Source organism: Streptopelia decaocto (assembly GCF_964273445.1).
Source record: "Streptopelia decaocto genome assembly, chromosome: Z".
Lineage (NCBI taxonomy): Eukaryota > Metazoa > Chordata > Aves > Columbiformes > Columbidae > Streptopelia > Streptopelia decaocto.
The window spans coordinates 7,292,273-7,307,341 of NC_138657.1; the positions used below are offsets into that span (position 1 = coordinate 7,292,273).

Consider the following 15,069-nt stretch of genomic DNA (forward strand, 5'->3'; position numbering starts at 1 on the left):
AAGGGGTGTAATGTCTACACCAAAGTTTCTTCCAGCCTTGATATTTCTAAACAATGTCATTCTTTTGCCAAGCCTTTTCATGTAGAACACAGCTAATAAAATCCACACCAGAATATTTTCTTGTGGTTTAATAAAGGCTAATTCAATTTTCAGATTAATACATTTTTAAGCAAAATCACAAGCATCTTCACTGCATTTTGCAACACACTTTAGCTCTCCTCAGAATAAGTGGTTTCTCGATTCATTTTTTACAGGTTTCCATCAACAATCTGGGTTTCCTTTCTGTGACCTGGCATTTGAAAAGGTTTCTGGTACATATGCTAGACAATAAAGCATTAAGGCAATTTGGAAGATGGGGCCAAACACTGGCCTGGTTAACACATAATTAAGGGGCACAAACATGTACTGTGGCCCACTTAAGGCTGACCAGCAACATTTTGGGCAGCCGCACCAAAGAAAGAGCTCATTCCCCAGAGACCTAATGGAATTGGGATAGGAAGCCAAGCCTGATGAAAAGGCTCTGAGCAGATGCGAGACAAACTGAAATTAGAATACTTCCTTCCTACCAAAGCTTTCCATGTCAGTTTTTCAAGGGAACATATTTTGGGTTGAATGCAGATGCAGCTTGACTGACTTCCCTTCTCAAAGCTACAGGGAAACTATCAAAAAGACTAGGGATAACCTCACCTGTTTCTAAGCAACTGCGCTGCTCTTAAACTCGGATCATTCATTACAAACTAAGTATGTGATACTTGATTTTCCCCCTCTTTACTAAGGTCTTTTCATTATTTTCTGCAGTGAGTGCTGAATTCCATTAAATGTATTTACATTTTTCTCCTTAAGTACTGTTTGCCGGGTTTTCACTTCACATGTTTTAACCATCCAACAAATACTGTGGTTATGCAAATGTTTACACTGAATTCATCTCGTTTACTTTTGCACAAAAAAGGAGTTGTTCTTAATTTTAAAAATACTGGATTTGTTTAGAGAAAAAAAAGATTAATAATTATTAAGAACTATAATTTTGTAGTTGTTGTAAACTGAACAGCCCAGCTGAACAGCAAATCACATGATATTATGAAGTTTAAGAAAGATGTAAGACTCATTCCCACATACTGCAACCGGCAGATCTTCACTAACACTAGTGAACATCTGTCAGCAAAGGTGGAGCCCACATAAAAGTAAATAAGTAACTTAATCAACAAGTTTGTGAAGCTCAGTGCTCATTTTCCAAAGGCAACATCAGGTACTAACAGACCTTCAACATTCCCAACCTGCCCACTCCTTCATAAAGTAGCAATGGCTCTCGCTTCAGAAATGGTTCCACGCTGACTCACTTCTTCTGCAATACCCAGAAGAGCTGAGACAAACCACACACAGAGAATTATTACTCCAAGTTATTGCTTCCCTTGAGCTATTTGAATAATAAACAAAAAGAATGCATAAAGTGAATCCAGATTTTCCTATTTTACTCTTTCAGAATATAAGCTCTTTGAGGCAGAAGGACTACCTTCATTTTGAATTTTGTACAGCATTTTTCACCTTATCAACAATTCACATAATAATACACGTAATTGTCCTGTCCTTGCTTAAAATGTGTCTATATAGCACCTAACAAAAGCTGGAGTTGGATACAGCTGACAGTAAACACTAAAGTCTAGAATGAAAGACATGGTTTCAGTGCAGTTAGCTACCTGGGCTCATAATAAAGTGAAATATGACTTGGTAGCATTTGAATAGTTACAATCACAAGGAGGGAAAACCATTCTGTTCGCTATGATTTACTTAGACTGGAAAAAATCAGGATGCCTGAAGAAAGAATAAAAAAACCCACAAAAATAGAAGGGTAAGATTCCAGTTTTGGTGGAAGTAAAAGCTACTGCCTCACACAGACAACATACCAGTGCTACAGTATCTCTCACAACCCAGCCCAGGTTAAGTTCATCAAACTTAGGACCTCCCACAGCTGGTCATCATTGCATCTAGTCTTGGTGAAGAGCTTCTGATGAACAACTTATATAAACTTCGTTCATAAATTTGAGTAATAGAAGGTTGTCAGTACAGAAATACTTTAAATGTGTTTCCACATACAAAAGAAGTCATACAAAAGAAGACACAATTCCACGTTCATTTATACAGACCGTGACAGATCTCTTGGCAGGACAGATTTGATTTGAATCAAGAAAAAATATACACTGAAGATTGTCACTGAATTTGCCAGAACACAAGTATGCTGGTTACAGAAGATTTATGTTGTCTACAGAAAAGTATAGATGACACTCATCTGGCAAAAAGTCAGGAGAGCACAGAAAGACAACAACTGATTTGATAAAAATTTAACCAGAACAAAATCACAATTTAAAAATTTTTAAATGGCACTGTGTGTTTGTATCAGTTCCTTGCTTTGCATCTCATGCTATTTTTATTCTATTGGAAGATACTCTAAAAGATTTATGATCTCTTCAGCTCATATCCTAGGGAATGAATCTGATCTCACTGTTTAGAAGGGTGTCCTCCACAAATCGGGTCAAAAGTTTTCTTATGGTTAATCACAATGTCATTAGTAGTTTCTGTTTACCAATCTAGATGTTAAAACAAACATCTTGATTAAACTAAATTCACAGAAATCAGAGAATGGCATTCCAGAGGAACATTCTCAATGCTCTTCCAGCAAGATGGCGAATAGAAAGACAGGGACTGCACAGAACAGGATCCCCAGGCATCAGGTTAGATAAATGACTTGAGAACTCAGTTACTGCCAAGTACAAAGAGAGAAACTTTCTTAAACTGCTGTAAGTAAAAATTAGCATTTAAGCATACCTGTCTCCATATGCTTTGCCATTATAGTGTCACTGCACCCATGTGGGCATAAATCCCCCTTTTACATTTACCTTCATCTTAAGCTTGTGTTAAGGGTCATTTCAATATAAAGTATAAAATGTAAGTCATGTAGCTTATACTGAACCCACTTAAAGCTGCAAGCCTTCCCACAGTTCCCAATATCCTACACAGTCCTCATGTAAGTTCATAAGGTAAATTCCTCTACTGCCTAGCACAGCTCAGGAATCAGCAAGAGTGTGTCTGCAAACGAGCAGATACCAAAGGCTCACTGACATCCGAAAGGATAAGTAGAAGACAGTCTGAATTCTGCAGGCTTGCCAACGAGATGAAAAAAACATCAATTAACTACTATGTACATGGCAGAAGCCTTCAAGTTGCAGAAAATGGAAAACCTGCTTCATACTAGATCACATGCCAACATGCTGCAGTGCAGCACAGTGGTTCTCAGCCCTGGTCTTGGCTTCTGCTGTGCTCCTGCTGCCTCTCGGGCTGCCTCTCACTGCAGCAACTTACTGCTCAGTATCTCACAACACCTGCAATACAGGAACCTCCGTGACAGCAAGGAGTTCCAACGAGAGCTGGAATACAGCACCATGCACCACCAGCCCCCAAAAGAGAGTGGTACTCTGGCATACAAGCATGTGCAGATCGGCTGCCTGTACTGAGTTCTGAGTCCCAGTATCACAAAGGCCGCTGCACAAACACACCAGTCTCCATGCACAGATTTCAAAGTTTAATGCAATGTCAGTTGCTCCAAGTTTATCCTTAATTTTTTTTTTTTTTTTTAATGGAGCTGCGACTTCACCAAATACAGTCCTCACTATAAATTTTACCATCAAAGCAGAATCTCAGCCCCAGTGAACTCTACCAGCAAAAACCACTACTGCTTTTAATGAGCCCAGATCCATACTTTATTGTATGAGACTCCCATGACAAAACGACATCCAGATCCAAGTCAACCATCTAGCTTCCCTTGATCATCAGTGAAGAAAAACTGACACTTTTAGACTCATCGTCTCCTAGAGAAGACACCTAAAATAGGTTGACTGGTTTATATCCAAGAATGCTTTTTTGCCTCTTCAGGCTGAAACAAAGATTTAAGTGACAAGCTCTATATTGCAGATATCTAAAATAAGCAGAAAGAAACCCACACAAAATTTTATTCTTGGTTTTCAAATGAGAACACAACTTGTGTGAAGGGAACTAAGCACATGACATAATACAGGCTGCTCTGTAGAAAAGACCACAATACATAGTTATTCATCGCTCCTTCACCAGGAAGGCTCCAAATATTTAGACACCAGACAATGAGATGGAAAGTTAGAAATGTGAACTGTCCATATGACCAATGAGCTGAAATAAACTTTTCAAATAATTTGATCAGGTTCCATGGAGATCTCATAAGATTAGCACATTTTTGACACTGTGATAACTGATAATTCATTTTCCATTTGAATAAAGTTACTTCAGCTATTTGAAGCATTTTCTGCACTGTAGCATTATACATCAGTATCTCTTCACAGATTAATGACAAACAGAAGAGTAATAATTTTGCTTCTCTGCAGTTTCAACATCCTAATTGTACTCTTTGATACAATAAGACGTACTCACTGATTTATTCAACATCATCCCTTCCCTGATGTGTCTTTGGTACAATTACCTAAATAGGAGTTATATCCTCAGTATGGAAAACTTTCCTGTATTTCCCTTCAGCTTCAAAAATTTGTTTTCTAATTTTCCTCCTATTTTTCACCTTGCCTGCAAAAACTAGCGTTCTATCTGTAATCTCTGAACTGGATCCCCAGGAACAGGAGAGGAAAATCTTCTGGCCTCTTGTGCCACGTCATATATACCACAGTACATGTTTTCCCCGTGTTTCTGTCAATACTGGTTGTTTCTAACAATAGGTACTGATTACTTGGACCTTAATTTCCTATTTTTTCCCTTCTTGCTGTTCCTGGTTAATTATCTTACATAAAACTATGTGTTGTGTCTCCTACCATACCTTGAAGAAGATCAGACTACTGACAGATGGAAGTATCTCAGTAAGACACAAATAGGAGAGAGACAACATAGAAAAATCTAGATCACAACAGTAATTCCGAAGCTGAAAATTGTGACATATGCAACTATCACACAATGGCCACAATTCTTCCCAAAAGAAATTAAAATTATTATCTAGCATTCCTTTAGAATTGAAACATATAAACATAAAATTTATGAATTTTCTAAGAAAAAATACGAAATATCAAGACCATACAATCAGTGGAAACTTTTTCAAGTTCTACCAAGATCTCAACTTCTCCTGAACTCTATTAATCAGAATGGATCTCAGTAACTTATTGAAAGAGGTTGTAGTAAGTCCGTAACACCATTTGACTTAGGGGTGCAACATCTGTTTTTACAGAAACAAAACCTACTTAAATAACAGACTATTAGAACAGTGCAAAAGGACTCTGACATTCAACACCTGTGCAAAAGAACATGCATCTTACACATGCACTGCTGTGCTTGAGCAAATTTATCCCATCTAGAGTCACTCTTTCCATCTTTCCTTAGTGTTAAGTATATAGCTTTACTTCATGTATCCATAGCAAATTTCATTTTCCAACTTATTGGTGTGCTTCTACCATTTTCTAGATTAAATAACTTTAACAGCCTGATTACTCTTCAGTTCAATGAAGAATATATAAATTTGACATAATCTCTGTCAAGCAGTGAACATTTTGGAGAGGAAACTTTTTTTTTTTCTTATGCATAACCTCCTGTCTTACTACCTACATGATTTTCTAAGACCTTTCTCTTGCTTCACTTTTCATCTTTACTGCCACTACACAACATGAACAAAGGTTTCTTCTCAAAGAAGACCAGCTACTGTTCAAGATCCCTTTCAGCGCAGACATTTCTGAGATTCAAAACACAGAAATCTTGCACAATATTTCAAGAGGCTTTTATTAATATTTGTATCTTGATAAACCAGAGTTTGGCCTACAATCATATTTCAGTATATTAAAAGCTCTGTTTCAGTATATTACAGGCTCTGAAGCCTTTTTTGTGTTGTGACACTTTTTCTACAGATACCTCTTTCCAGAAGGACTTTTAAAATACATTCTGTAAGGAAGACTTGATTTATTATAAAAAAGAAAGTCACAATCATAAAAAGCAATTTTAAATATAAACAGTAATCTATTCTTAGAAGCCAGGACTGAAGTATAAACATTGCCATAATAACAATTAAGTAATGACCACTGAAGCATTGGTATTAGCCTTCATTTTAAGAAATACCAGAATTCAAATTAAAGGAAAAATAAAAACGCTACAGCTACCCTTCAGATGACTTACATACTATGCTTCTAATTGGTACTTATCAAACAAATGCTAAGTAATGTGACTCTAAAGATTATGTGGATTCCAATTTGTATCAAAGCTGGTGTATCAGCAATGGAGTTGTAAAATTTTCACCACAGACTGGAAAACAGCATGATTGTTTTAAGTGCCATTTCCTTCAGAAACTAGGCCAAAAGAACACCCATTTCAGACCCTGTACCAGAGTCTCTGTAAAAAAAAATAAAAATCAGTGTGCTGATGAAAACACAAAAGGAGCTGTTGTAGAAAATGGTCACTGGGAAATATACCATGTCCATCTATTCAACAGTTGGTAATATATAGAACACATGGTTTTCAGTCAATTATAATCCAAGATTTCTTTTCATACTTATGGTAATAACATAAGGAAGTGAATTTCTACTGTTTATGTCTTGATTAGTCAATAATCTGGAGGTCTACTGCAGAAGCAAACAAAGAAATAAACAAGCAAATAATTATTCAGATCAGTTCACTCTGAGTTTAATGAACAGTTTTAATTTTCTGGAAGAAAGAAATTTATACTCCTTCAAGAACACCAAATCTACTGTAATTTCTCAGCACCAGTTTAAAAAAAAAAATGACCAGTATTTTATCTATACACAACCTAAATATTCAGTAAATATCACTTACATTAATATTAACCTCAAAGTTTTATTTTTAATTAATATTTACCTCTAAGATAACTAAATCTTGATGCTTCATCTTTTTCCACAAAAATAAAAATGTTTCTTTAACGTTAGTGAATCAACATGCAAAGAAACATTATCCTTCCATGAGGAAGATACATACACAAAAGATGCTAGAGCCTTTCCATTTCCTCACAATTTTTATCAGCTATATAATCATACACCTGAATGAGAATAACTGTAGGAAGAATAATTAAAAGCCACTGGTAACTTAAGATCTGAAAACTTTCTGGAGGGACTTAATTAAAAAACACAGTATTTTAAAAAATCCTGTTCATGATTTATTTTATAAACACAAACTTTTAAAATCTGTACTTACTTCAACATGTAAAAATGACGTTTGTTCCATGTTATCATTGTTTTCCTCCTTGAGATCTGCTGGGATGTTCCTATTTCTTACTTGGAAGTGTGTTTTACTAAGATAACAATCACCAAGGTCCTGTGTTCAGAAAACAAGAAAGAAAAAAATATTCTGTAACCAAAATGCTAAATTCTGTCACTGCTCTAAAAAATAAACAGAGCATGGTATTTAGGCATAAGATCCCAGTCTTTTTATAGGCATCAATGACTGCAGTGCTCTTTGGTTTCTCACAGGTAGCTTACACTAGTTCTTGTTATTACAGGAAGTCAAAGACCTGAACAATAAAAAATAAAATTTAATACAGCTATTAATTAAGACAACTGCTATCTATGGATCAGAAGGAGTGCCAAAGAACTGGAAAACAATGCACTAAGGTCACGAGGAGATGAGCAGCTATTAATTATTTTGACCTATCTATTTCAAGGAATGCATTCACACCAGTATAAACTTCCCAGTTATTGGCAGATTGGTTTATTTTTGCTCTGCTCCCCCTCTAACTTGCCTAAAGTCCTGAAAACAAACAAACAAACAAACCACTTCAGAATTGAACTGTGCAAAGTTACAATTTGTTCCCTTCTCTTGATCACCTCTGAGGGTCAAATGTACAAGGAAACAGAAAAAGATGTACCTTCTCTCAGTTCCCTTTTTATCATTCTGCTTCCAGGCACCAAGGCCCTTGTGCAATTTCAGAGTGACAGGAGGTTTTAGGAGCTTTCAGCCCTCGCTGCCCTGACTATCTGCATACATACATCAACATTTATTTTTTTAATTAAAAGTAGGACGAGAGAAGTTTAATAACAGATCACTGGAAAAATGTACACTCTGAAAGGGACGAAGAGTATGCAGAACACAAAGAACAGTAGTTGCATGCTAAGAACTTATTTCTCAATAGAAACAAATAAATTGAGGTTTTATTAGCTGTTTCATTACCTTTTATTTTAGACAAACACAGAAAGCATATGTGCAACATCTGATGAAAAAGGATTCTATTCAAAACAGTGTCTCTACAAAATTCATTAATGTAGCATTGAATTGCTTGACAAGGCCGCAAATGTAACAATATTTTAACTCTTCAGTTAATCTGTCGTTGCTGACACAGTTTATTTCATGTATTCTGACCTTTAAATCAACCCATTTTATTCTGACACATAAGTTCCCTCTTTTCAAGAACACTGTAGAATACATGTACCTCTGAAATCTGCTATGAGCTATTTGTTTGTTTTTATCAAGTTTCACGCCTAATAAAAAATGATAGTGCTCTCTACATGTATTTTTGCCCATGAATTTTTAAGTACAAATCACACCATCAGCAATTACCTTGCTCATAACTTCTCCTACTGCATGCCTCATTTTCTCACTAAATCTCACGAAGAGCATGAATCCGGCAAACTTTGCTGGATGTCCCAGCTGTAGAACCAACTGCATCCTGTGCAACGAAGAATCAACCATGCAGGGGAAAACAGTGACAGAAACATTAAGCCTGAAGCGGTGATACAAAAGTCACTTCTCTCACTCTCAACATCGAAGTCTGTCCTTGTGGAGCTTTTTGTGAGCGCCTGCAGGAATAAAGCTACCTGCATTGGTATTTATCCCCCTAAAAGCAGCAAAGAAAGTACTAGAGCCACCCACAGAGGTAAAAGGCCCCAAGGCACAATGAGCTTTGCCAGAGAAGGGCTGGATTTAGCATTCACCTCCCTGAACCAGTTCTTCCTGTCAGCAGAAAGGAGCCAAGCTCCACAGGTTTGCATTCTGTAGTGCATTCTGAGTGCCATGAAAAACTATCTGTGGATAGCTGGAGAAGTGGAGTTAACAGTCTCTGTATTTGACAGCTGTGAGGGGCTGGAGGAGAGGCAGCAGGAAAGAGGAACATCCCTCCTGTTGCAGGATATTTTGTACACTTCTGCCCCTATACATAAATCAATACTTTAGGCAGGACTTTGATCCCATTTAAGTGGAAAACAGCCCATTTCTACTCCAGCTGTCTTGTGAGTATTATAAGCAAAAGTAAACGGATATAGCCTTGATATGATTACCTAGATTAACCTAACTAAAAAGGAAACAAACCTAAAGCAGAAAGCAAACAAGGGACAGCCTTCACAGCCAGTATTTAACTATCCATCCCCAATAACAGCATCCACATTTAGCTCCATCAGGTCCTACAGCAGAGATGCTCTTGGATTTTTTACAGCTTTATTCCAGGGGAAAAAAAAAAAACAGATCATAAAAATAACATAGTTTAGAACATTTCACTTACAGCTATAAATACAGGGTTCTGCTTGGGCCTTGTGAGCTTATGGCACAAGAGCCAGCTCCACAAAAACAATGAGTATTTCATCACCTAAATGTAATCTCTGCAGAAAACACAGGAACACAAGAACACAGTTCCACAAGCCTGGATTACTTGTGTGGTCTTATTGCTATCAATGGGCCTATTCACGTGAGTATGGAATGAGGAATGGGATCCAAGTGCATTACATCAGCAAAATGAGAGCGCCCCAAACTACCCACAACACATACATTGGTAAAAAAAGCAAAAAGACAATGAGACATCTGGTTAATGAAAAGCTTCCTTCCCAGACTACATAAGACTACATACTATAAGTGGATGGTCTCAATGGCCAGGTTTTTAATCACACACTGAAATCACAGTGTCGCCAACTTGACCCATTAAAGAAAGAACTCTTACTTTTTTTTTATATGTGAGAACAAAAAATCTATCTCATTCTGCTATTTCCAGCAAAGCTTCTTATTTCACAGCAAGTTCAAACTTTGACCCATGTATTAAATTCCCGATAGAAGCTCAGAGCATCTTTCTTTGTTGAATAAATCCTCACAAATATAGCCTTTGACTGAAATCTAAAGTTTCAAATGGTTGCCTGTAAGAAAGGGTACATTGTAACTCTTGGCTAATATTTGCACTCTCTTAAAAACTTCTAAACAGAATTCATCTAAGGCCAAGACCCGGGTTCTTACTGAAATTCTGTTTTATCCGTGATGAAAGGGTTACAAATACTAATGTACAGTTATTTATGTAGATGCATACATTTACTCCAGGACTTCTTGCAATTTAAAATGGTACAAGCATGACTCTTCTCCCCAAAATTCATGACAGCATGGGAAACCATTAAAGCCATCAAAGGAAGGGAAAAAAAAATAGCTAGAGAAGTAAATTTTCTACAGCAGAAAGAAGAAACGCACAGATAATGAGAAATACAAGCCCTCCATTATTGAAAACCAGTCAGAGAAGCAAGAGAATATATGAAATCCTACACTGCCCTCCCATCAAAAAAAGTGTAGCTATAGGAAATCATAGAACAGTGTGGATTTATTATTAGATGGAAAATAACAGAAGTATTCAAAGTAGAAAAAGCAAGTATTCAAACTATTTCTGTTGTTATTATAGAACAAATACAAATTATGTAGCCATAAACCATAACTATTACAAAAATTTCATTTCAACAGTGGTTAAGCAGGACACTAGCATTAAGTGGCTTTCATTAGATATTTTTAAATTAGTATGTAAGAACTGCTGATTTTCTTTAAGTCTTCAAGGACAGTGGAAGTTTCAGAGAACTTTGGAGAAAGCCAGCATGTATCCATACATCTTTATATATGGGCTAATTTGTGCAACTGTACACATATTAGCTTGACATCGTCCCAAGCAAAACAACAGAAGTTGTCACAAAGAACTCAGTCACTAAAGAAATATATGCAGTAAATGTAGTTATTTTTTAAGAAAAATTGATTTTTTTCAGGGTAACTTAAAAAGACATGTTTTGTTGATAAACGTGAAAGTCATAACAATATATGCTCAGATTTCCATAAGGTAACTGTTGATTCCATGAACAGAAATTAAAAAATTAAAATAATTCCACACTAATCTGACACACAGTAAAAGACGAAAATATTGTTAACTCACGGATCTCAAATGTAACTTAAAAAATGGGGAATCATCATAAAAGGAGTGATTCTAATGGGGTCCTGTGGGACTTGTCTTGGCCCTGTGCTATTTAAAATTTTGATTAATGACCTAGAAACAATATATAATTATTATTGGTGAGGTTTGAAAATTATGGGGAAGCCTCACATGAGGATGGATCATTCACACATTGTTCTGGTTGCTGTATGCAGCTAATGTATTTTTAAAAACTATGTTATATTTCAACTTAAACAGTTAAAGTGATCCTTGGATATAGAACCACAAGCACTCACCAAGAATAGGAAAGTTTGAATTTCACAGTGATGCAACGTTCATTGTCTAATTCTGCCCACAGATGAAAAAGGATTTTTATATACTGGAAAGGATGCAGAGATCAACAAGAATTATTAAAATATAGGAAAACATGTCAAATAGTCAGGGAGCTCAACGTGTTTTGCTTTTACAATGACAAGGTTAGGGATGAATTGATCTGAATCTAAAGTACCAAAACACAGGGAGTCCTGATAAAAGAAGAGTTCTCAGCTTAGTAGACAAGGAACAGCTACCAATGGCTGAAAGATGAAGCCAGGCAGTTAAGAGTAAAAGTAACAGCTTGCTTGTTTGTTTGTTTGTTTCAAATTCTATTTTAAGCATAGCCAACCATTTGAATAGCTTGTTGAGCACCGTGACTGTTTCCCTACCATTGGGCATTCTGAAAATGAAGACTCTGTAATGTCTTAAAAAAAGACATTTCTGATCAAAACACAAATCATCTCAGGTAATTCTATCCCTTAGTCACACACCCAGTGGCACTAGACCATCCCAGCAGTTGTTTCTGAATTCATGAACCATATTCAGTACATGTACATACATTCAATACTATACACTCTCATAACCACCCATGCACTATTTTGTTCTTGGACCAGCTGTGTAAAATGCCATTTATTTCACGTTTTGTAAACTCTCCTTAAAGGATGTTCCAGCTTATAGTGGTTGTCAACAGCTCAAAAAGGCCAGCAAGGGTATCTAAAAATTAACACTATGATTATTTTACCTTGCTAGTTCTCCACTCCCAACCATCTCCTATCTGCTGTGAATGTTTAATAAATTCTTCACAGTACTCCTTGAATCTTCTTTCTTCCAGAAAGAAGTCCTCTTCACCTGCCATGCTACAGGACACCTGCGGAGCAAACCAGATGTTAGTACTGACAGATAAAACGAACACTTAAAACTTCCACTGAATTATAGCAATTGAGTAGTAAAATAACAAAGGACTGGGGCAAAATAACCCTGTTTCTTTAAAAAAGACATGTTTCTTCAAGTATGCTAGAGAATCACAGATACAAGGAATGGCTGAGGCTGGAAGGGATCTCTGGAGACTGTCTAGTCCAACCCCCTGCTCACAGTAGGGTCAAGTAGAGCAGGTTGCTCAGGATCATTTCCAGTTGGGCTTTGATGGAGATGACACAACTTCTCTAGGGAACCTGTTCCAGTGTTCAATTACCATAGTAATAAATAATTTTTCTTCTGTTTCAATTAAAAAAAATATGCACCAGTTTGTGCTCACTGCCTCTTGTGCTTTTTTAGTTTGGCTCCACCCAATTTATTCCCGCACACCAGGTATTTATACACAGTATAAGAACCCGATGACCATTCTCTTCTCCATGCTGAAGAGTCCCAGCTCTCTCAGCTTTGTCTCCTATGTCAAACACCCTTAATCATCTTTGTCAGCCTTCACTGGACTTCCTCTAGTATGCCTTTGTCTTTCTTGTATTGGGGAGCCCATAGCTGGACAGGGTACTGACGTTTTGATGCACTTGCTTAGCAGTATCGCCCAACCAGCAACCAGAAACATGAACTCACTTGTGGGATACGTCTGTGGGCCTACCACCTTTTCCTTGGAGAACTGAGTAACTCCACAGACGGTTAACAACTGTAGTGTTCGTGGACACAGAGCCCACAGGATGGCAACCAGAGTTCAGCTGAAGAAACTGTTCCTGTGCATGCCAGCACTACAGCTGTCAATGGCCCAACGACATGGCTTTGAGGGATTATAGCTTCAAATAAGCATTTTACCTATCCCATGAATGCTTCCTTCCCAGGGTCTTAGAGATAACAGAACTCTCTCAGAGAACATAGCCAGATTGATTTTCCCCCCCTTTCAAAGAGGATGTACCACAAAGGTGGCTATTTAGGTGTGTTTATAGACACCAGGCATCACTGCATATGAATATTCAGCAACTATTAGAACTAGATCATTTTTTAACAAGAAATACAAAGGAAACGGTGCCCCATTAAATGTTCATTTTTTTCAGAATCTGGCCCTAAATCACATTACCCAGTCTGCCCATGACATAGATTATTTATCTAGCACTTTAAAATATATTCTTCTCAATGGCACCTAAATGAAGTCCCCGTTAATCTGTTCATGCTACCTGGATGTCAAGAGGGAACATGGAAAACAAGACACTGCAACCACAGAATGTCAGAGATTGGAAGGGACCTGGAAAGCTCATCCAGTGCAATCCCCCCATGGAGCAGGAACACCCAGATGAGGTTACACAGGAAGGTGTCCAGGCGGGTTGGAATGTCTGCAGAGAAGGAGACTCCACAACCCCCCTGGGCAGCCTGGGCCAGGCTCTGCCACCCTCACTGAGAAGAAGTTTCTTCTCATATTTAAGTGGAACCTCCTGTGTTCCAGTTTGTACTCATTGCCCCTTGTCCTATCACTGGTTGTCATCGAGAAGAGCCTGGCTCTGTCCTCATGACACTCACCCTTTACATATTTATAAACATTAATGAGGTCACCCCTCAGTCTCCTCTTCTCCAGCTCCAGAGCCCCAGCTCCCTCAGCCTTTCCTCACACGGGAGATGCTCCACTCCCTGCAGCATCTTTGTTGCCCTGTGCTGGGGCAGTTCTCTCCAGCAGTTCCCTGTCCTTCTGGAACTGAGGGGCCACAACTGTACACAGTATTCTCATGGCTGCATCAAGCAGAGCAGTAATCTCTGGAAAATCAGCCCCTGCAAAGAGATCCCACGCTGCTGGCACCTGTGCGGGACGCGTCCCCTCCTCCGGCTCCCCGGACAAGGGGTACGAGCAGACCCGGACCCACCCGCCCACGGGCCCCAGCAAGGCCGGGCGACTCCCGGGCCGGGCCGGCTCCCTCTCCCCGCCACCCGCCCCGCTGGGCCGGCTCCCCCGCCGCGGCCCTCGCCCCCTCCGACCCCTGCGGCGGGGGCTGCCGACCCGGACAGCCAGGCGCCGTGTGCGGGGCGAGCGCGGCGGCGGGCCCGGGCTGAGGCGCGGGACGCCTGAGGTGAGGTGAGGGGAGGGGAGGTGAGGCGAGGCCCGGCGGAGGCCTCGCACGGAGGAAAGGGGGTCGCGCCCCAGAGAGGGGCGCAGGACGGGAAAAGCGAGAGGGAGAGCGGGCGGAAACGGCCCCGCCGCACGGCGTCCCACGTACCGTGCCCGCCTCCGCCCGCCGTGCCGCGCACCGCCCCGGCCGGCGCGCATGCGCGGCCTCCGCGCACAGCGGCTGGAGGGGGCGCGGGATACGCATGCGCGGAGGGAGGGGGGGGTCCCCAGCCGCGGGGCAGGGTCTGCTGGGGGGCGGGGTCTGCCCGGGCAGGAGGCGGGGTCTGATGGGGCGGGGTCTGCCCGGGCGGGGGGCGGGGCCTGCCCGGAGCTGCGGGCGGGAAGCGGCGCTGGCGGGAGCGGCGGGGCCGTGTGAGGGATGGGGATGGCGGTGTCGCCCGCTCTTCATCCACGGTGTTTGAGGCGATTTATGGGGCCATGAGACGTGAGCGCCCCCAGGAAGGGCCCCCCTCTGCCCCCCTGTCTTGTCAACCCCATCCTCCCGCCCCCAAAAGCGTTAGTCCCAGATCTTTTGAGGCAA

General features: G+C 39.9%; 1 protein-coding gene across 2 annotated transcripts in view; it reads right to left on the reverse strand.

The window, feature by feature from the left end:
• ATG10 (autophagy related 10) overlaps positions 1-14,733 on the reverse strand; it is an 85,860-nt gene extending 71,127 nt beyond the window's left edge. The window contains exons 1-4 of one of the 2 annotated variants that reach the window (XM_082074511.1): positions 14,638-14,733; positions 12,228-12,353; positions 8,572-8,680; positions 7,213-7,332 (exon numbers count right to left, since the gene is read on the reverse strand). In XM_082074511.1, the coding sequence (XP_081930637.1) occupies positions 7,213-7,332; positions 8,572-8,680; positions 12,228-12,253 (255 nt within the window). In that variant the 5' untranslated portion in view covers positions 12,254-12,353; positions 14,638-14,733. The remainder of the gene's footprint in view (positions 1-7,212; positions 7,333-8,571; positions 8,681-12,227; positions 12,354-14,637) is intronic. The other variant, XM_082074512.1, reaches the window with a different exon arrangement.
• Positions 14,734-15,069: the final 336 nt, after the last annotated feature.